This window comes from Dipodomys spectabilis, unplaced genomic scaffold, assembly GCF_019054845.1.
Source record: "Dipodomys spectabilis isolate Male_0828 unplaced genomic scaffold, ASM1905484v1 ptg000210l, whole genome shotgun sequence".
NCBI lineage: Eukaryota > Metazoa > Chordata > Mammalia > Rodentia > Heteromyidae > Dipodomys > Dipodomys spectabilis.
The window spans coordinates 7,696,861-7,719,594 of record NW_024870887.1 but is presented as its reverse complement, the minus strand read 5'-3'; the positions used below and the strand labels follow the sequence as shown (position 1 = coordinate 7,719,594).

Below are 22,734 nucleotides of genomic sequence, written 5' to 3'. Positions count from 1 at the left end.
AAGTCTCTTTTGAGCAAGTCTTACTAAACAACATCCTGAGTCATGAATTCCAAACTTTTCTTTTTGGTCCAAGACTGGGACTTGAACTCAATAACTAATGCTTTCGCTAACCGGCACTCTACGAACTGAGCAACAGCTCCAACACCTCAAACCTACTTTTCTAAGATATTCTTATCAACCTACATACTAAGGATTACAATAATCCTTAGGAGGTGATTCTAAGGGGCATATTAGACCAGAAAAGCAGAGACTGTAAATTCTCTGAACCATCTCTCTTGAAATACTATTTCTCTGTACTAAAACGATAAACCCTAGATGACAGAGAGTGTCACACAGCATGCTCTGGAAGTGAATCCAGTACATTTATTTTCTAATGTCACACACAAATTGGCAAAGCTTAAAAGATGACTATGATGTACTATCTATAAGATTCTTCCCTAAATTTTGAATAACTAACTACCAAGTACACACTAGAATTTAAGCAACCTACAAGTAAAACTGTCTTCAATAATGAAACTTAAGGGATTTTTTTTTTTTTAGCTATTAAGCAGTTGTACAAAGAGGTTACACTTCACTCTTATTCACTATTATAGTAAACAGATGAGTACAAAGTACTCTTATTGGCTGGGAGCTGGTGGCTCACACCTGTAATCCTAGCTACTCAGGAGGCTGATATCTGAGGATTGCAGTTCAAAGCCAGCCTGGGCAGGAAAGTCTATGAGTCTCTTATCTCCAATTAACCACCAGAAAATCAGAAATGGACCTGTAGCTCAAAGTGGTAGAGTGCTAGCCTTGAGCAAAAAGGCTCAACAATAGCACTCAGGCCCGAAGTTCAAGCCCAATAATCAACCAAAGAAAAATAATGGTTTTTGGTTTGTTTTTTTACTGGAAGTAACACCAGTTTAAGGCAATTTACATTTAAGATAAATATAAACTATAAGCAGTTCTTTAATTACAATGGTAAAAGAACTATTTATCAACTATTTGCGTTTTAACAGGGAGCATCTGATCTTTAGCAGATAACCAAAATTCAATGATTCAAAGTCCAGAAAAATGAATCTGGAGATGGCTTTATATCTACTCTCCCTCTAATCTTTGCTAAAATAATATTAAGGAGGGAGTATATGCCAAGGGGGAAGGGGGAAACACAGGTTATCAACTCTGAAAAAAATAAACTACAGTTAAAAAAAAAACAGTTTCTGCATAGTTAAAGACATAGCTATCAAACTAGAAAGACAGCCAACTAATTGGGAAAAAAATATTTAACAGCAAAATATCAGACAAGGGTCAAATATCCATTATATACAGGAAAATCAAGAAACTAATCCCTCTCAAATCTAACAAATCAATCATTAATTGGGCAAGGGAGTAAAAAGAGAGACTTCTCAGAAGAAGAGATAAAAATGGCAAAGAAATACCTGAGGAAATGCTCATCATCCCTGGCCATAAAGGAAATGCAAATAAAACCAACCCTGAGATACCACCTTACCCCAGTCAGAATGGCCCATATCCTATACTCAGCCAACGACAAAAGCTGGTAGGGGTGAGGAGAAAGAGGAACCTTATTGCACTGCTGGTGGGAATGTACACTAATACAACCACTTTGGAAAGCAGTCTGGAAGTATCTCAGAAAGCTAATACAGAACTTCCCTCTGACCCAGCCATACTACTCCTAGGCATCTACCCTGAGCAACAGGAACCAGGATATAAGGACACATGCACCTCCATGTTCATTGCTGTGGTACCTATATACAATAGAATATTAGGCAGCCATTAGAAAGGACAAAATAATGGCATTCGCAGGGAAATGGATGGGAACTAGAACAAATCATTTTGAGCAAGGTAAGGCAAGAGCAAAGAGACACATAGTATCCCTAACATGTGGATGTTAAATTCAAAATGCAAGGAGATATGAAAAGTAAACAGGACTCAAGAAACAAAGGACTTCCACCCATTTTTTCGTGTCATTACTAAATGACTCCATGTTCATGACCACATATATGGTGTATATATATGTGCACATCTGAGGGAAGCTAGGAAGAGGACAGAATCAGGGGGAAACAGGGGGAATCATACAACAAAGGGGCCCATCAGCTGTACTGGACATTGATGAAAAAGAACTAAGCAACTCAAGGGCAGCAATGGGAGGGGGGGAATGAGAGGGAAAGAGGAAACAGCTGACACTAAGCAAAAGGAAAGAAATAGCTGTATTGTCAAAGCTCACAGAATTCACAAACTTTATAGACCATGATAATGACAATTTGCCTGATGAAGGTTAGAATGTGTTTGTGGCTTTAACTAAGTATCACTATCACTAATGTGAAATTTGTGAAATTTGTGAAATTTGTGAAATTTATGCAGTCAATCATAATAAAAAATATTTTACAAAAATGTAGAGAGCAAATAGGAAAAAACTCAAGTAAATCCCTGAGTATAACTATTTGTGATTAAATAATTTTACATACCACCAGTTGCTGCTGCTGGTAAAAATGACATATTATCAAGAAGAGCCTTCAACAGAACAGATCCAAATCCAGGTTGACATGGGTCACATTTGCCATTACTGAAAATGTTGAAGAAGAAAAAAGAAAAACTTTATAAAGACATTACTCATGGGTTAAATTCAACCCTAAACCTGATGTAGTTATTAAGTCAAAATGTATTCATATGTTCCAAGAGAAATATGCCTTATGGTCCTACAAACATAACAGCCAGATACTAGGGGCTGAATACACAAAGGGTCTTTGTATTAGCTTTTTAGGCATTAAACCTCCTACTTAACTTAGAAAGGGCTAAAAGCAGGTGCAGTTAATACTGACCATTAGCTGTTAAACACAACTTGGACACTATGAATTTCAGAGATTACAGAAAATTAGGTGCACAATTTTAGAAAAAGTCCCATAATATTGTTATGTAATAGAGAGTATGATTCCAAGTAAAGATAATCAAGGAGTAGAAATGAGAGAAAAGTTCTCTTTATCAAATTCACCAGACTACTATTAAAAGGCAAAGAAGACTAGCAAACTTTTTTTATTAATAGATTTATTTAATATAGTATTTTACCCTAAGAATCCAACTTTTTTTCTTAGGATCTCAATAACATTAATCAACTACTGAAATGCTAAGTTACATACACAAACTATACAAGCAATGTATTAGGCACCAAATTGCAGGTACACATTTGACAAATTAAAAAACACCAACCTAATGCATAAGGCTAGAAATCGAGCACATTTATGGGCTATACTTCGTCCTGCCTCAAAGAAACAAACACGTACAATGTCAGAAAGACACTTTCGTGTTTTTGAAAGTAGGCTCTCATTTCCTTCTTTTGAACTGCAAAACAAAAACAGACACATTTTTCACTCTGAATCATAACATACAAAGGACAATTATCAGTGATAAGCAAAATTACAATCTTAACCTTCCAGGTCCATTTGAATGTACTCCAGCTAACCAACACAGAGTATCTAACACAAGACTTTGGGCATGCTCTGTGGTTTGGCCATCATCTGCTTTTTTGCATAGAGTGTTGAGGAGCTTTTCATGAAATTCTGAAAACTGTAACATAGCACAACGTTGAACTCTATAAAAGAAAAAAAAATCAACGTGAACAAATTACCAATGAAAATGCCACCAATTAGACTAAATCTTTGAAAGTCTGGTTGATCATATGAAGTTTCTATTTTATCCCCAGTTGTACTAGGTTTGAACCCAGTTCAGAGGTTGAGCTTCCTAAGCAGATATTTTATCTCCTGAGCAAAGCTCCCAATCCTTTTTGCTTTAGTTATTTTTGGAAAAAATTCTCACATTTTTGCCCAAACGAATACTAGGTAAATGAAATAAGATTACCTTTCCTTAGAAATTGAAGTTTTCTTAAATCTTCGAATGGTGACTGAGACCTCCTGAAGTAAGTCACAGCCCCGAAGATTTTCAGATTTACGTGTTCCACCTGTATTTTCATTCTTTACATTGGATGATTTTTCCTAAACATACAAAAGCAAAGAATTGAAACAAACAAAACTAAAAAAAAAAAAAAAAAATTGTAAGGATATAAAACAGAAAATAACTGAATCATCACAATGAAAACATTAATTTCAGATTCAAATAATAGCGTTTACCCTCACCTTCAATAAACAACTATTTTTTCACAAAATGATAACAAGGAAAGTAAATACAAAGTTACTATTTTAAAAGTTCAATGATTAAAGACTTTAAAACCAAAGTCTTGAAAAATATGATAACAGCACCTGCTCTGCCTACCTCAGAGATATTTTGAGGATTAAATCAGATAAAAGTACACAGAAGTCCTTGAAAAATTGGAAGACCTATATAAATATAAGATGATTGGTGTTACTAATATTGTTGCTATTGTTGCTTGTGAATAATGATTATACAGAAATAAAACCTCCAGAATTTAGAAAACTCCAAGACCAGACCACTATCAAATGTCTGCATGATAGAGCTAGTTGTTGAAAATCAACCATGAAGACTACAACAAAATCTAAAATGAGTTCCCAGTTTTGTTTTGTTTTTTTCTGTCAGTCCTAGAGCAGCTTTATTTGCTCAAGGCTAGCACTCTACCACTTTGAGTCACAACTCCACTTCCAGTTTTCTGGGAGTTAATTAGAGATAAAAGTCTCATGGACTTTTCTGCCTAGGCTGGCTTTAAACTGAGATCCTCAGATTTCAGTTTCCTGAGCAGCTAGGATTACAGGCATGAGCCAGCACCCAGTGAGTTACCAATTCTTTCTGAATCCTCCCAAATAGTTACCTAAGGAAGAATGTAATAGATAAAAATAAATACCACTAATTGAGGAAAAAAGTATTATGGCCTAAAATATAAAGGCAAGTACCTAGCAAGAACAGTGGACCAGAACTGTAATTGTAATCATTGCTACTTGGCAAATAGAGATTAGGATATCATGGTTTTGCAAGATAACGAATGAACCAATGGCTGGGTATAGTGGCGCATATCTGTCATTCCAGCAACACAAGGATACACAAATATAACAAGAATACAGTAAAGGCTGACAATGGGAACAAAGCAGGAGCTACCTTGGAAGTAATACAAAAAGGTGACTCTAGCTTGAAATCCTAGCTAATCTGAAGGCTAAGATCTAAAGATTCTAATTGAAGCTAAAACTGAACAAGAAAGCCAGTGAAACACTGATCTCCTATTAATCAGCAAAAAGTCAGAAGTGAGAAGCTGGGCGCTGGTGATTCATGCCTGTAATCCTAGCTACTCAGGAGACTGGGATTTGAAGATCACAGTTTGAAGTCAGCCCAGGCAGAAAAGTACATGAGGCCAGGCAGGGAAATCCATGAGGCTCATAACTCCTGTTAATCATCAGAAAACTGAAAGCGGAACATCACTAGACTTGAGCAAACAAAATACTCAGGGTAGTGCCCAGTCCCTAAATTGAAGCCGAAAGAAAGAAAAGAAAGAAAGAAAGAAGGGGGCTGGGAAGGTGGCTCAGTGGTAGAGCGCTTGCCTTGCGCGCCTGATGCCCTGAGTTCGATTCCTCAGCACCACATAAGCAAAAAGAAAAAAGCCAGAAGTGGCGCTGTGTCTCAAGTGGTAGAGCGCTAGCCTTGAGCTGAAGAGCTGAGGGACAGTGCCCAGGCCCAGAGCAGGCCCCACGACCGGGGAAGGAAGGAAGGAAGGAAGGGAGGAAGGAAGGGAGGGAGGGAGGGAGGGAGGGAGGGAGGGAGGGAGGGAGGGAGGGAGGAAGGAAGGGAGGAAGGAAGGAAGGAAGGAAGGAAGGAAGGAAGGGGGGCACCAGTGGCTCACACCTGTAATCCTAGCTACTCAGGAGGCTGAGACCTGAGGATCAAGGTTCAAAGCCAGCCTGGGAAAGTCCGTGAAACTCTAATCTCCAATAGCCCACCAGAAAACCAGAAGTGGTGCTGTGGCTCAAGTGGTAGAGTGTTTGCCTTGTGTTGAAGAGCTAAGGGACAGCACTCCGGTCCAGAGTTCAAGCACTATGACAAAAAGATAAATAAAAAATAATAATAAGTGGAGTTGTGGCCTTGAGGAAAAAAAAAAAAAGGACAGTGCCCAGGTCTTGAGTTCAGGCCTCAGTGCCAGCCACCCCCACCCCCTCATCCAAAAAGGGGTTTCATGGCAAAATGACTGAACAGGTAGAGCAACTGGGTTCAAATCCCAGTATCACCAAAAAAAATTTCCTGTTTTAAAAAAAATTTTAGATATCCAACAGTAGCTTACCTCTATAATCCTAATCTCTTCCACTCAGGAGGAGGGTAGAGGGCTACCCTTGAACAAAAAGTCCCAGGGAGGGGCTGGTGGTAGAGCGCTTTCCTTGCATGCATGAGGCCCTGGGTTCGATTCCTCAGCACCATATAAGCAGAAAAAGCTGGAAGTGGCACTGTGGCTCAAGTAGTAGAGTGCTAGCCTTGAGCTGAAGAGCTGAGGGACAGCGCCCAGGCTCAGAGTTCAGGTCCCATGACCGACAAAAAAATAAGGCCCCGGGACAACACCCAGGCCTAGAGTTCAATAGCCACAGGAAGAAAGGAAAGGAGGGAGGGAGAGAGGGAAGGATTGAACTACTCATAATTGCTCCTTATTGAGTATATTTTTATTAATGCTAGATAATCTGCCTAAAGCTAATACAAAACATTTTCTTCTTAATTATATTTTAAGGCCCTACAAAGAAAAGGTACAAAATAAGCATCAAACAAAACATTAATGAGTCAGACTACTTCCAAGAATGTGTCAAGTCTCATCTTACAACAATGAAATTGTTCAAAATGATAGTTTCATACCTTGCCTGCTGCAACTTTTGCCAAGAGAGAAGCAAGTGAGTAACCCTTGTTACTCTGGTGTTTTAAGGATGGAAGTCTTACTACAGGACGAATACCACCATTACAAATCTCATCTGTTCCTCTTTCATTTACGGCTTTGACATGAATTAAAAATGAACGGTATTTTCCACCTGCCATACCTAAAGAAGTGATGCAGAATGGGATAATAATTCAATCACCAAAACCACAAGTTGTTTTTCATCTTCATAGAGTAAGCTAAATGCTAAAGAAAAATACACCAGCCAGCCAAGTGCCAGTGACTAGACTTGAGTACAAAAGCTCGGGGACAGCAGTCCAGTCGCTGAGTTCAAACCCCAGGACTGGCTTTTTTTGTTTTTTGGTGTTTTCTTTTGTTTTTTTTTTTTGGGGGGGGGGGGTGTTGTTTTTGCCAGTCCTGGGGCTTGGGCTCAGGGCCTGCACACTGTTCCTGAGCTTCTTTTGCTCAAGGCTAGTACTCTACCACTTGAGCCACAGTGACACTTCCAGCTTTTTCAATACTGAGGAAGCGAACCCCGGGCATCCATCATGCATGCTAGGCAAGCACTCTAACACTAACCCATATTCCCAGCCTGGTTTTTGTTTCTAAGGTCCATCAATTTATACCATTTTCAAATTACACTGTTTGTGTATATGGTTTACAACTTAGCCCACTCCCCCAATAAAACCCTATAGCAATATGAATAACATAAAATAGACATTATTGGTCATTATAAATACTTGGCATGATTTTCTCCAATTACACTGTTCACTTTAATGGCAGAAATTTTCTAAGCTCTAAGAAAAAAAAATTTTAAAAGACAATAAAACTGACTATCTACAGTGGCTCACAACTATAACCCCAGCTACCGGGAGATAGAAATTGAGAGTCAAGATTCCAGTCCAGTCACAAAAAAGTTAGTGCAAAGTCTTCAATCAATAAGGTAGGATTAGTGGCACACATCAGTCATCTCAACTATATGGAAGATCATAGGTAGAAGGATCATGATCTGAAATAAATCCTTGGCCAAAAAAAAAACAAAAAAACTTGACTTAAAATGGTAACCCTTCTGTATACCACCTTAAAAAATAATAACAATCTAAAAATGCCAGAAGTTTAAAGTATGGTTCAAGTGAGAGAGAGCTTATCTAGCAAGCAAAAGCCCCTGAGATCAAACTCCAATAACATCAAAAACAAAAAAAAATATACAAAAAGGGAACCACCCACAAATAATTATGGTACCGTTACATACAGCCATCCAGCATTCACTTGTATTAAATGTACAAGCATACATATGACATACACGCGTATACCTAGTATCATAGTTCTTACAATTTAAAAATGAAAGGCATTGGGTAATTATATCTTAAAATATAAAAAGAGAGGACTGGGAAGGTGGCTCAGTGGTAGAGCGCTTGCCTTGCATGCCAGAGACCCTGGGTTCGATTCCTCAGCACCACATAAGCAAAAAGAAAAAAAAAAAGCCAGAAGTGGTGCTGTGGCTCAAGTGGTAGAGTGCCAGCCTTGAACAAAAAAGCCCAAAGAAAATAAGCCAAATAGCCAGGAACCAATGGCTCAAGCCTGTAATCCTAGCTACTCAGGAGGCTGAGATCTGAGGATCGCGGTTCAAAGCCAGCCCGAGCAGGAAAGTCTGTGAAACCCTTATAAACCACCAGAAAACCAGAAGTGGAGCTGTAGTTCAAGTGGTAGAGCGCTCGCCTTGAGCTGAACTGCTGAAGGACAGCGCTCAGGCCCAGAGTTCAAGCCCCACGTCCGACAAAAAAAAGGAAAGAAAAAAAAAAAAGAAAGAAAGAAAATAAGCCAAAGAAAGTGAAACTGTAGATATAGAATATTATTGTATACCATGTCTGCATATTATGTGTACCTATGAAATTGTGGACAGCAACTTTACAAATCAAAATGGTCATTACTTAGGTGATAAACTATTTGAGGGGTTTGGGTAAGAACCTCTATTCCCCTATTCTACTTCAAAATGTCTTCAAAAACTGAGCTAAGCATTTTACAGGTCGGCTTTTCTTTTATTCACACATGGAATTCAAAAGCTAACATAACAAATTTTTATTATCTATGTAACAGTCAATAAATTTTTAAATATCCATTCATTAGAATTTTTGTTTATGATATATGAATCATTTTATCAGATATTGTCAAAGTATTAAATATGTGTTCTATAAAAGCCATCTTACAAGGAAAATTAAACAATAGGACAGTTAAAAATGACAGCACAATGTCAGATAATTTGGCTACAGTCTTTTAGTTCACAATACTGGAGTTAGAACTCAGAGTCTCTCATTTTCTAGAGTGTTGCTCTTATCACTTAAGTCACATCTGCCGCCCACTCTTGTCATTTCTTTACCCTTAGTCAACAGTAACAGCCAGGCACTGGTGATCACCCCTGTAATCCTAGGTACCCAGAAGACTGAGATTTGAAGGTCCTTGTTCAAAGTTAGCTCTGGCAGAAAATTTGAGACTCTTAACTCCAACTAACTACCAAAGCCAGAAGAAGAGCTGTGGGACTCAACTCATAGAGAGTTACCTGTGAGCAAAAAAAGCTCAAAACAGTGCTCAGGCCATGCGTTCAAGCCCCCGGACTGGCAAAATAAGTAAGGGAAGGGAAGGGAAGGGAAGGGAAGGGAAGGGAAGGGAAAAGGAAAAGGAAAAGGAAAAAGGAAAAGAGGAAAGGGAAAAGGGGAAAGAGGAAGAAAAGGGGAAAGGGAAGGGGGAAAGAAAAGAGTCAGTGCCACTCCATGACAGAAAAAGTAGGACCAGAAATTTCACAATATAATTACTTATAGTAGGAAATAATTTCACACCAAAAACTAACTGGATTCTAACGAAAGCCCAAACAAAATAGTAGCTTACATTTGAGATCACTTTATTTTACTATTATGGAATATATTACTTCACCTTTAACAAGTTTAGGGCTTGTTAATGTCAACATCCCAGCATGCCCAGATAGATCAAGGCCACTAGCAAGCCAGACAGGCCCACACAAGATGTCTTCTTTATGATCCTCTAAAAATGAACACAACCTAAGACCTAAAAAGAAAAATACAGATTTTTCTTTTAGTTATTTAGAATGCAATAACTGACTAGCAAATATCCATTCCATTTACATAGCATACCAACTGAGAAAATGTGATCACCTAAGAATTCACTGCCATGCTTAGGAAAGATAATCAATTATCTGGAGTGTTATATGTTGCTTTCCACTGTAATAGTGTTTTACATTTCACTTTGATTTTCAAAAATTTCTAAAACCATGACTTGATTTCAACTACCAAGGTATTAAAAAGCAAGAATATAAGTATTAGTGCAGCTGTGTTCACAAAGATGAGCTGAAAGTTAAAGCATATTGCCAACGCAGAATTATGTTATTTTTAAATCACATTCTTAAAACCAAGCTTTTGCAAGCCATAGAGAAATCTTTGCCCAACATGATACATTTAGATCACTATTCCTTCTACTGTCATGGACAACAGCTCTATAATTTAACTCACACTGTGATTCCTCTACATCCATGTGCTGCATTTCTTCATTCAAATCAATCAGGGACGGTTTCCCATTTTGTTCCACTTCAGTGTTAAGAGCTGGAGACAAAGGAAAGGTGATCTGCCTATCTACTGCTGTTTCTAGAGGATAAAAATATTAGTAAACTTAATTTTGATTATGATGATTTTTGTGCCTAAAAATCTTTAACTTTGCTGTTAAATTGGAAGCTACTGTGATTTTTTTTATCACAGATGATATAAAACAATTGTCAAAAGAGAAAAATAACTAGATTCAATTATTTTATAAATTGTCCTGTCTTCTAATGGTAATTAAACATTCAACCTGAATTATACAAATTGTTGGCAACTAAATTAAAAGTTCAAATTCTAGGCTGCACACTACTAAAAGTCCCTGCAGTTTAGGGAATACCACTGCCTACATCACAGATATAATTACATAAAGGTCTGTCATGACTAAAAGAAATATATATAGGGGGATGGAGGTGGGGGAGGAGGTAGGAGGGACAGGATGTTAGGGGGGAAAAAAAGGAGGCAACAATGCTGGATAAGAAATGTACTCATTACCTTGCTCATGTAACTATAACCCCTCTGTACAGTATTTTCACCATAAAAAAACTTATCAAAAAATATATATACAAAACTAAAATCACACAAACATTTCTGACAAAGGGAAATTTTTGGATTTAAGTATTTGAAGCCTATTGTTAAGTTTCCATTTCAAACGGAAATTATCCACAGCCTGCTAAATTAGCCTACTAAAAAAAAAACAAAAAAACACTTCATCCAAATACCAGTGGCTTGTGCCTGTTAATCCTACTCAGAGGAGTGAGATCTGAGGACTGCAGTTCAAAGCCACCCAAGCAGACAAGTCCACCAAAAAGCTAGAAGTAAGAGTGCTTGACTTGAGGAAAAATGCTCAAGGACAGCTCCCAGGTCCTGATTATAAGCTCTAGCAGAAAGAAAGAAAGAAAAGAAAGAAAGAAAGAGAGAGAGAGAAAGAAAGGAAAGAAAGAGAAAGAAAGAAAGAAAGAAAGAAAGAAAGAAAGAAAGAAAGAAAGAAAGAAAGAAAGAAAGAAAGAAAGAAAGAAAGAAAGAAAGAAAGAGAGAGAGAGAGAAAGAGAGAAAGAAAGAAAGAAAGAAAGAAAGGAGGGAGGGAGGGAAGGAGGGAGGGAGGGGAGGGAGGGAGGGGAGAGAGAAAGAAGGAAGGAAGGAAGGAAGGAAGGAAGGAAGGAAGGAAGGAAGGAAGGAAGGAAGGAAGGAAGGAAGGAAGGAAGGAAGGACTCTGAGAAGTAACATTAACATTCTTAACATGGAAAATGTATAGAATCTATTGTAATAACTCAACACAAAAAACTTGAAGAAAGATAAAAAAAAGTATATTTCTGGCATTACATGATAACATCAGGAACCACCTTGAGACAGTAGCAACTTCTAAAACAGAGGATTTCTCATTAACAGGTCTCCTCTTAAAGAAAAGCACAGCACTAATAATGCTTAAAGTATAACTAATTCACAAAGTAACTAACCTCATGCCAAAAAGACAAGATTAAATTACCTTATGTAATTCTAAATTTCTGGATACCTTTTATTTAAAAAAAAAAAAAAACTAAGGTAAGCAAAGATACATCAAAACCTAAATAAGTTGAAAATTAGTGTCTTATCAAGCACTGGTAACTCATGCCTGTAATCCTAACTATTCAGATGGCTAAAATGTGAGGATCACACTTCAAAGCCAGACTAGTCAGAAAGTCTATGAGACTCTTAGCTCCAATTAACCACAAGAAAACAGTAAATGGTACTGTGGTTCAAAGTGTGCTAGCCTTGAGCAAAAGAGCTCAGGGAGAGCACTCAGGCCCAGTGTTCAAGCCTCAGGTAAATTCCAAAAAAAAAAAAAAAATGGGGGGGAGGGGGAGAAAAGAGAAGAAAATTCGTTTCTTAAAAGAAACTAAACAAACTAACCACAGTATACACATAACCTAACTTAGGAAATTATAACCCCTGTGTACAACTACTTAAATAACAACAACAAAACAAGAACAGCAATAATAAAAGAAACAAACCACAAGATTAAATCTTCAAAAGTTAATTTTGAGCCCTTCTTACCATTGACTTTCCCTAAGCCTGGGGCTTTATTTTTCAGCAATGTCACTTGTATCTGTGGAATATTAGTGATGTTGGAATTCAAAACAAATTTGAAGTCCACATGTCCAACCATACAGGCTTTAGGTAGAACCAATTCAAACACATGTTCATCCCAGCTGTTGCTGTCAAATAAAAGAGAAATTGTTAAATAAATTTTAAAAATATTTTCTTACCAAAGGAGGGTACAGGGTTTTTAGGTAAAGAACACAAAGGCACAATGCCTCTGTGCCTTTGATATATAAAATAATATTTATGGAAATGAAAAAAAATTTCCTTAGCTATATTATGATTACCACCACCATTCCTAGTTTCTGTTTTACATATTTCAACAAAACTTAAATGATTCTTGAGCCAGGTGTAGTGCTGCAGGAAGATCAAGAGTTCTGGATCAAGTAGCCAAGCTAGGCTACAAGAGAAAGTCCATCATTAGTGTGAGCCATGTAGTAACACCCTGTCAAGAGATGGAAGGGGGAATCTTAATGCTTCTCTATCAAAAGAAAAGGTTAACATCGCCCTAAGAGGCAATACTTCAGATAATGAATGTTCTTACTACAGGAATCTACTTTGTGATTTTAATTATCTGCATATTACTCGGCCCCACCCCAGATTTGAGTGTTCTACTTCGTTGAATAAAATCTGCATAATAAAACAAGAATTGTTCATATACAACCATTCCCCATTATTAATTTTTTTCTCTCACATCTGGTATTCAATATCATCAAATTCCATTAACTTTACCTTCAAAGTATATCCAGAATACAACTATTCTTTTTTCACTTTCAACAATACCGTGGCCTAGCATGCTAGCAAGCATGCACTGAGTTAAAAACCAAAATGTGTGTGTGTGGGGGGGGGGGGGGAATGAAAGAAGATTTTAACATCATGAAGACAGTCATTTGTAGTTCACTAGTTACTAAGGAGGCAGAGATATGAGAACTTGGGTCAAAGCCAGCCCAAACAGAAAAGTCTATGAGACTCTTACATCCAGTTAACTACCAACAAGTCAGAAGTGCTCTTGAAGTAGGGAGATCTGGTCTGGCCAGTGTCATCATGGCCATGTTGTTAATGGTAGGGTCTGGCATCTACTGTCTTCTTGGGGGGGGTGGGGGGGGGAATCCCACCCCCATCCCACCCCCCCATCGGATAAGCATGCCTGAATCCATGGAGACAGGGGCAGGGATTTAGCCTATAGGTTACTGAACCTGTCAGCCCAGTGCCTGGGGTTGGGAGCTTCGTGTAATCCTGCCCCCTGACCTGACCCTATATAGGCCCATTCCAAGTCAGGTGCCTTAACACTATGCCAGGTGTCTCCTTGTGCATCTCCCATCTAATGGCTCCTGTTCACCATGGAGTCCCAATTCAGCTATCACTTGGTTTGTTGTATTGTTTTTGTACTTTCTTTTCTCTCTGATCTTCATAGTTCTGTCTCCTGTGTTAAGTGTATTTGCAAGCTGCAGTCTTTGTAACTGGCTGCCTGCAAACCGCTAGAATTCCAGTAAAGACTCCAAAATTTGACCTCCCAAAATGTAGCTCCTCTACTTTTCATGAATGGATTTATGTATCTAATTTAAGGTATAACTACTGTACAACACTCTGTCCATCACCTTTATAAGAATTTAAAAAATAATTACAAAAGAAAGTAAGGCTGGGCACTGGTGGCTCATGCCTGTAATCCTAGCTATTCAGGAGGCTGAGATCTGAGGATCACCGTTCAAAGCCAGCCCGGGCAGTGAAGTCCATGAGATCCTTATCTCCAATTAACCACCAAAAAACCGCAACTGGTACTGTGGCTCAACTGGTAGAGCACTAGCCTTGAACTGAAGAGCTCAGGGACAGCTCCCAGGCCCAGAGATCAAGTACCATGACCAACAAAAAAGTCAGAAGTGTACCTGTGGCTCAAGTAATAAACCATTAGGCTTGAGTAAGGTCAGGGACAATGCCCAGGCACTGAGTTCAAGCCGCAGGCTTGGCAAAAAAGAAGAGGTGAGGGAGAAGGTAAGGAGAGAAAGAGAGAGAGGGAGGAAGAGGACAGGGAGGGAAGGGAAGGGGGGGTGAGGGAGAAAGGAAGGAAATGATGGAGAGAAAGAGAGAAAGAGAGAGAGAGAGAGAGAGAAGGGCAAGTGAGAAGAGGGAGGGGGAGCACAGGGAGTGAGGGAGGGAGGCAGGGAGGAAGGAAGGAAGGAAGGAAGGAAGGAATGAAGGAAGGAAGGAAGGAAGGAAGGAAGAAAGGAAGGAAGGAAGGAAGGGAGGGAGGGAGGGAGGAAGGAAGGAAAACAAACCTTGGAAAAACCTTTTACCTGTCAGTCTGTAGTTTCCAAGTTCTAGTATGCTGAGCAGCATCTCCATGATGTTGCTGATGTAAGTGTTGAGGATGCCTCCTTTGCTGTTGTTCTTGCTGAACCTCTACCCAGCATGGAGGAACAGTAGCTGAAAACCGTGGAGTCAGTGTCTCAAAGCGAGTTAGCTCTACTAAAGATGTCAAGATTTCAAGGGTGAATGGCTGGTCCACCAATAAATCAACGCCTGAATATTAGAGAATGTAGTATTTGAGGTTGATTTAGAAAAAAAAAGAGGTGAAATTTTAATTCATAGTAAATATTTAATATTCAATCACAATATGAATGAATATGCTGAAAGTGGACTCAGATATCTATAATAAAGTAATTAGCATTGGGTAAATAATAGCACAGAAGAAAACTCCATCTTGAATATTTTTAGAGAGAATAAATACTTCAAAAATAAACACTTCTAGGGAATAAACACAGTCTTTTAGAAGAAAGTTTTTTGAGCTTTAAAGAATCTTTTAGGGTTAGTTAAATAAGGGCAAAAATGCAGTGATACTCAAATGTAAATTAGTATACACTGGATCAGTGAGTATACCTTTGTAATTTCTTATTTACAAAACAAAATGCTAGATATAAGGAAGAAGGTTAAACATATAACCAATGAAGAAATAGTAAACAGCTAGCCAGGCACACTGGTGGCTCATACCTCCAATCCTAGCTACACAGGAGGCTGAAATCTGAAGACTGTGGCTCAAAGCCAGCCTGGGCCATAAAGTCCATGAGACGCTACCAAAAACCCAGAACTGGAGCTGTGGCTCAAGTGGTAGAGAACTAGCCTTGAGTAAAAGAGCTCTGGGACAGTGCCCAGGTCCTGAGATTCAAGCCACATGACCAAAAAAGGAAAGAAGAAGAAGAAGAACAACAACAACAACAACAACTATTACAAAACAAGTCTGATAAAAGACTAACAGGAAAGAAATGAACTTCCTCAACAGAGCAATTAACAATTCACTAAAGTAACTGGACTCAGAAATCAAAACAAGAATGTGCATTTGTACAAAACCATTTAAAATAGATTAGAAATCATCATACCTGAAATCCCAGGACTTGAAGGATTTGATAAAGGTTTGGAACCTTCTGAAGATGGTTCAGCTCCTTTAGAAAGAGATCCATCCACTAGAATATCAGCTTCATCAATATCATCACAGGTTCCTCCAATTTGGAGAAAATGAAGTTCACCACCTACAGTATAAGAGTAATATTCCATAAACAGAAATACAGAGAAAATGGACAAAGCGTCACCTACAATTCTTTTAGTTAAAAATTGTATTCAATTAAATTACACTTGATAACCAAATAAGGAAAGCTATCAAAATGATTTATCCCAATTCATAGCTAAAAACCAATATAGTAAAGAAAAAGACAACTACGCATATGGAAGTATTTATCGCATAGTATATACAAGACACTATTTAAGTGCCTTAATCAATTCATCTAAATGTCACCAAAAACCTGAGACAGAGGCTGTTACTGTGACAATCTTACAGATGAGGAAACCAACATACTAACTATATTAGGATCTACATCCCCATGGCTTAATCCCCAACAGTAACATAACTGAATTAATATGCTCAATTTTGAAGAACTAAAAAGGAAAAGAAAGTAAGTGAAATAACTATCCTTCACCTGCTACAGAAAAATAACTGAAAACTTAGCAAACACTTAAAATAATTTTTTAACAATCAATGCTGTATTTATAATAAGATTATTTGGAGCTATACATCAACAGAATAAGAAAGATAATTCACTTCCTGAAAGACAACTTCAAAGCTGGACAAAACTGTCATTCAACCAGGGTGAGGTAAGCTATAGGAATTAGTAGCTTTGCTACTACTTCCAAAGGAGCTCACTTGATCTGAACAGCTCTCAGAGTTTCGCATGATGATTTCAGGGAGAGGCAATGTAGAAGGTCTACCTGAGGATCCTGGTCTGGGATAAGTAAAGTATTAGAAATTTCTGAGATTTGACATAAAATTACAAGTAGTAAGAGAAAATTGGGTAAACTCAATACCTGACCCATGTTGATCAGAGGCTGTGTACATGAACAGCAAAAACCAGAGAATGGAAGCCACTCCAAGTAACTAAGCTTCCACTTGTATACAAGAGAGACCTGTGAAATCACAACAAAAAAATAAAGGCCAAGCCAGGCACCAGTGGCTCACACCTGTAATCCTAGCTACTCAGGAGGAGGAGAGCTGAGGAAAAGCCTGGGCAGGAAAAGTTCATGACTCTTATTTCCAATAAACTACCAAAAAAACAGAAGTGGCGCTGTGGCTCAAGTGGAAGAACACTTGCCTTGAGCTGAAGAGCTTAGGGGCAGTGCCCAGGCCCAGAGTTCAAGCCCCATTACTGACCAAAAAATTTTTCAAAAAAATTAATCAAAAAAAAAGGTCAGGGCACACCTGGATACAATCATACAGAATAAAAGTATTTGAACACAGCAATCTATATTTGGTTGATTAATAAGCTATCCATGTAGAGAAAACTTCATTTAGGCCTTAAGTGGGGCAGGCAGAAAATAGAAAGTGAGAGACATCTGTAGCCGCACATTGCAAAGAAACAGATTTCATATAATTTAGTCTGGTGACTTAGAAAATAAACAAGTCGCAGGGTGACGGTGCCTCACGCCTGTAATCCTAGCTACACGGGAGGCTGAAATCTGAGGATTGCAGTTCAAAGCCAGCCCCCAGGCAGGAAAGTCCATGAGACTCTTATCTCCAATAAGCCACCAGAAAACTGGAAGTGGTGCTGTGGCTCAAGTAGTAGAGCACGCTCGCCTTGAGCTGAAGAGCTGAAGAACAGCCCAGGCCCAAAGTTCAAGGCCCATGACCAACAAAAAAAAAAAAAGAAAAGAAGAAAAAGAAAAAAGAAAATATACAAGTCAACAATGTCTTTCAAGGGGGAAAAGGATCAAAATATAAACCAACTGCATTACCTTAAAATAAAAACTAAGGGCTGGGAACATGGCTTAGTAGTAGAGTGCTTGCCTACCACCCATGAAGCCCTAGCCCTCAGTTGGATTCCTCAGTACCACATACACAGAAAAAGCCGGAAGTGGCACTGTGGGTCAAGTGGTAGAGTGCTAACCTGAGCAAGAGAAGCTCAGGGACAGAGCCCAGGCCCTGAGTTCAAACCCCAGAACTGGCCAAAAAAAAAAGTACACTAATAAATGAAAAAGGGCATGCAACAAAACACTACCTCTAATTCCAAAATAAACAAATGGAAAATGAGCACTTTAGATATCACATTTAACAACTACAGACTTCAAAGATGCTACTGTAAATACTTTTATAGAAGAAAACCCAAGTATAGAGAATTATAAAAGGAATGGTGCAAATAACTAATACAACCATTACAAATGAGAAGACATTTACAGGTATAAGAATAAGTTAGCAGATCTGTCTTACAATATCAAAGGTTCTAACAAACACAGAAGTTCAAAGTAAAAATAAAATATACCAGGTATAACACGTTTTATTTCTCATTTACCAACTTTTTTGAAAAATAAAAATTATAGACATATATGGTGGTACATGCTGTAATCTAGCACTAAGGTAGGATCATTAATTTGAGGCCATCTAGAGTTAAACATGGAAACCCAGCCTTAAATAAACAAAAAACAGATAAAGTCTTATAAAGTTACAATACTTAATGTAACTACAAAGTCAGATTATTTTTGTTGCACTTATTACATATTTAAATGGGGAATCAAAGCAACATTACTATAAATATTTCTACACATTTTCCATAAAGTTAGTATTCTATAGTAGATTGAAATTAAATCATTAGGACTGTAACTCAAAAAAATGTACCACACACCAGTCATGCAAGCTACTCAGAAGGCTCAGATCTGAGGATGGAGGTTCAAAGCCAGCCTATGTAGAAAAGTCCATCAGACTCTTATCTCCAATTAAGCTCCAGAGTAGAGCTCTGGCTCAAGGGGTAAAGAGCTACTAGCCTTGAGCAAAAAAAAGCTCAGGGACAGCAACACACCCTGAATTCAAGTCCTAGGACCTGCACATACACCAACACACACACACACACACACACACACACACACACACACACACACACACACACACACACACACACACACACACACACACACACACACACACACACACAGCAACACACCCTGAATTCAAGTCCTAGGACCTGCACATACATCAACACACACACACCACACACACACACACACACACACACACACACACAGCAACACACCCTGAATTCAAGTCCTAGGACCTGCACATACATCAACACACACACACACCACACACACACACACACACACACACACACACACACACACACACACACACACACACACAGAGCAACACACCCTGAATTCAAGTCCTAGGACCTGCACATACATCAACACACACACACCACACACACACACATACTGTGAAACCAAAAAAATTAAAAAAGGACCAATGATATCAAGCCAGATGACACCACCACTAAACTAAAAGTATGACTAGAATCAATCAGTTCTGAATTCTGAAGCCAACCAATGAGTGGTTGACAAAGAGAAAGGCTGTCTAGAAAGGAGGAAGCCTGAACTAATAACTTCCCATCCTACCCTTCACCATGTGACAGTGCTGGAGAATGAGGCCCAATTCCCTGGGCCAGGCTTGGTTGGAGTTGTGCATACTGCCTGACTTGGAAGTTCTTGAAGGACCCACTGCAGATTCTGCCTTGATTTGGAGCTTCTCAGGCTACAGCTACTTCCCCAAATAACAGCTAAATGAAGATTTAAAAGAGTGCAACTACTGGGAATGGGTGGGGGGAGATTTTGGAGAAAACAGTAAATTCTTTTCATTAGGTTACAAACAACAGATTTCATGGAAACAAACTTCGGTGATAAAACACAACAAATACAATCTTTGCAAAACATAGTATAGGAGCCAGGCAACAGTGGCTCATGCCTATAATCCTAGTTACTCAGAAGGCTGAGATCTGAGGATTGAGGTTCAAAGGCAACCTGGGCAGGAAAGTCTGTAAGACTCTTATCTTCAGTTAACTATCAGAAAATCAGAAGTGGCACTGTGGCTCAAGTGGTAGAGTACTTGCCTTGAGCTGAAGAACTCAGAGACAGCACCCAAGCCCCAGGACTAACCAAAAACAAAAACCATAGTGTAGGAAAGAAATGCTTACAGCCAGCAATAAGCAAAAATATCAAAGCACAAGAATCACAATCCCACTGGTAATATACATTACTTAGAATATCCCCATCTCAACCAAAAGGCACTAAGTACCCAAAGAAATAAGTATGACCAACTCATGGGGGGGGGGGGGGGGGGGGGGAGGAAAGGAGGGAGGAGTTAAAATTACTAGTCAGAGTTGTTCAATCAAATGTCATTATACGGTCAATTAACTAAGGGCAACTAGATTGTTACTAAACATCAGATCATTAAGCAAAGGGTAAGCCAAGGGAAGGGGGGGGGATATGGGTGGGAGGAGGACAGGATATGGGAAGGGATAGGAAGGGGAAACAAAGGAGGAAGCAACAATGCTTGATAAGAAATGTACTCATTATCTTGTCCATGTAATTGTAACTCCTCTATACAGTATTTTCATAATAAAAAATGTTTAAAAAAAAAAGTAAGCCAAATTTTCTCAAATTTGGATTGTTTGGGCTTCAAAGAGATACTACCAAGAAAGTGATGAAGTGAGGGATGAGGTGTGGCTCAAGTGGTAGAGTACCTGCCTGGCAAGCATGAAAGCTCTGAATTCAAACACCAAAGCCACCGTCACAAAAAGAAAGGAAAAAAAGGAAGGGAAGGAGAAGAACCAAGAGTGGCAGCACAGGCCTTTAATCTCAGCACTTGGCAAGCTGAAGCACAAGGATCTTGAGTTCAAGGCTAGCTCCAGCTACCTAGTAAGTTCCAGGCGGAAATAATAATCATAATTATTAGGAACTTTAACTCAAAATCACAATGTGGTAACAGTTCATACCAATTAGGACAGCTAATAACAGGAAAATAAGAAGTAGTTAAGTGTCATCCAGGATTTGGAGAAACTAGGACTTCAGAATTCTTGTGGAAAGCTAAAATGTTGCATACTGACCTTCAAATTATATATCCAAATGCAATTTAAAATAGATTACATGCTGGGTACCAGTGCTCATGCCTGTAATCTATTCAGGATATTAAGAATTAAAGATAGTGGGGCTGGGAAGGTGGCTCAGTGGTAGAGCGCTTGCCTTGCATGCATGAGGCCCTGGGTTCGATTCCCCAGTACCACATAAGCAAAAAGAAAAAAAGCCAGAAGTGGCGCTGTGGCTCAAGTGGTAGAGTGCTAGCCTTGAGCTGAAGAGCTGAGGGACAGCGCCCAGGCCCAGAGTTCAGACCCCACGACCCACACACACACACAAAAAAAAATCTAAACATAAAAATCTAAACAAAGGGGCTGGGAAGATGGGTCAGTGGTAGAGCGCTTGCCTTGCATGCCTGAGGCCCTGGGTTCGATTCCTGAGCACCACATAAGCAAAATGAAAAAAGCCGGAAGTGGTGCTGTGGCTCAAGTGGTAGAGCGGTAGCCTTGAGCTGAAGAGCTGAGGGACAGGGCCCAGGCCCAGAGTTCAGACCCCACGACCGGACCCAAAAAAAAAAAAATCTAAACAAAGCTGAGCACTGGTGGCTCACACCTATAATGCTAGCTACTCGAGAGGCTGGGATCTGGGGATTACAGTTTGAAGCCAGCCCAGACAGAAAAATCCCTGTGAGACTCTTATCTACAATTAACCACTAAAAACCCAGAAGTGGCTCTGTGGCTCACGTGGTAGAGCACAAAGAGGCTCAAGGACAGTGCTCAGGCCCCGAGTTCAAGCCCCACAACTGAACAAAAAAATGTAAACAACAGGATTTTGAAAGTTTTCAACACAAAGTAATGTTTGAAAAGGTTAAGTTTAACCTGATTTAAACATAACACAATATGCTCATATAGTGAACATTATATAATTACATGGCACTTATTTTGCAACTTTAGTGATTTGTATATCATTTACATCTTTTAAGATTCCCTGTCAGCTTGGCATGGTGGAATGTATCTGAGATAGAAGAACCAAGAGTTCAAGGCTAGCTTCTCCTAAGCAGTGAGATAAAAAGAGTTCACTATTACAAGATCATTTCTTAAGAGTAGAATTTATTATTGTCTTAACTCTAAAAATATATTCATTTACTTTAAATATTCTTATTTAAATAATAATAAATATTTAATAATAAATATTTAATAATAAATATTTAATAATAAATATTTCTGGAAGCTGCCTAAAGCATATCTCATTAAATAACTGAAGTGATTAAACCCTCTTCTCATTTCAGTATTTTTTCAATTAACATACATTGGTTTCATTGTGACATTTCCACACACAAATAAGTGTACCATAATCAGTCTCATTCTCCTCATTTACTCCCCTTATTGACCTAATCTCCTCTTCCTAGTACTCACACCAAACACTAGCATTTTTAGATGTGTCTTGGGGCTCGATCGCTCATATTCTAAACACAGTTCCATTTTCAATAACTTGTTTTATGCTGGCACTAGGGCTTAAGCAATAGGGGTCTGACATTTTCTTTAGCTTTTTGTGCTCAAGGCTGGTGCCACTTCTGGTTTTCGGTAGTTAACTGGAGGTAAGAATAGTCTCATGGCTTTCTGGCCCAGACTTTGAACCATGATCCTCAGTTCTCAACCTCCTGGGTAGCTAGGATTATAAGTATGAGCCTCTGGCGTCTGGCTTAGATAACCTTTAGCTCCATAAGGAATTCAATGTATGATTCTTTGGATTTAGTTACATTCTGGATTTAGTCTAAAGCACAATGATGACAGAATACCCAAGTTTGAGCCATGGCTTCGCTTATTATTAGCTCTGTGACAAACAAGTTACTTAACCTCTCTTTCTCTCAGG

General features: G+C 38.8%; 1 protein-coding gene across 8 annotated transcripts in view; it reads right to left on the bottom strand.

Annotated features, from left to right (window-relative positions):
- The window catches only part of Birc6 (baculoviral IAP repeat containing 6), a 212,831-nt gene that overhangs the window by 136,793 nt on the left and 53,304 nt on the right, over positions 1-22,734 (bottom strand). For 4 of the 8 annotated variants that reach the window (XR_006150162.1, XM_042696672.1, XM_042696668.1 and 1 more), the window contains exons 11-20: positions 15,855-16,004; positions 14,775-15,000; positions 12,439-12,599; positions 10,324-10,455; positions 9,731-9,862; positions 6,787-6,965; positions 3,853-3,986; positions 3,425-3,586; positions 3,205-3,336; positions 2,466-2,563 (exon numbers count right to left, since the gene is read on the bottom strand). Coding sequence is in view for 7 of the 8 variants with exons in the window: in XM_042696672.1 (XP_042552606.1) it covers positions 2,466-2,563; positions 3,205-3,336; positions 3,425-3,586; positions 3,853-3,986; positions 6,787-6,965; positions 9,731-9,862; positions 10,324-10,455; positions 12,439-12,599; positions 14,775-15,000; positions 15,855-16,004 (1,506 nt within the window). In the remaining variant the exon portion in view is untranslated. The remainder of the gene's footprint in view (positions 1-2,465; positions 2,564-3,204; positions 3,337-3,424; positions 3,587-3,852; positions 3,987-6,786; positions 6,966-9,730; positions 9,863-10,323; positions 10,456-12,438; positions 12,600-14,774; positions 15,001-15,854; positions 16,005-22,734) is intronic. The other 4 variants (XM_042696666.1, XM_042696665.1, XM_042696667.1 and 1 more) reach the window with 2 other exon arrangements.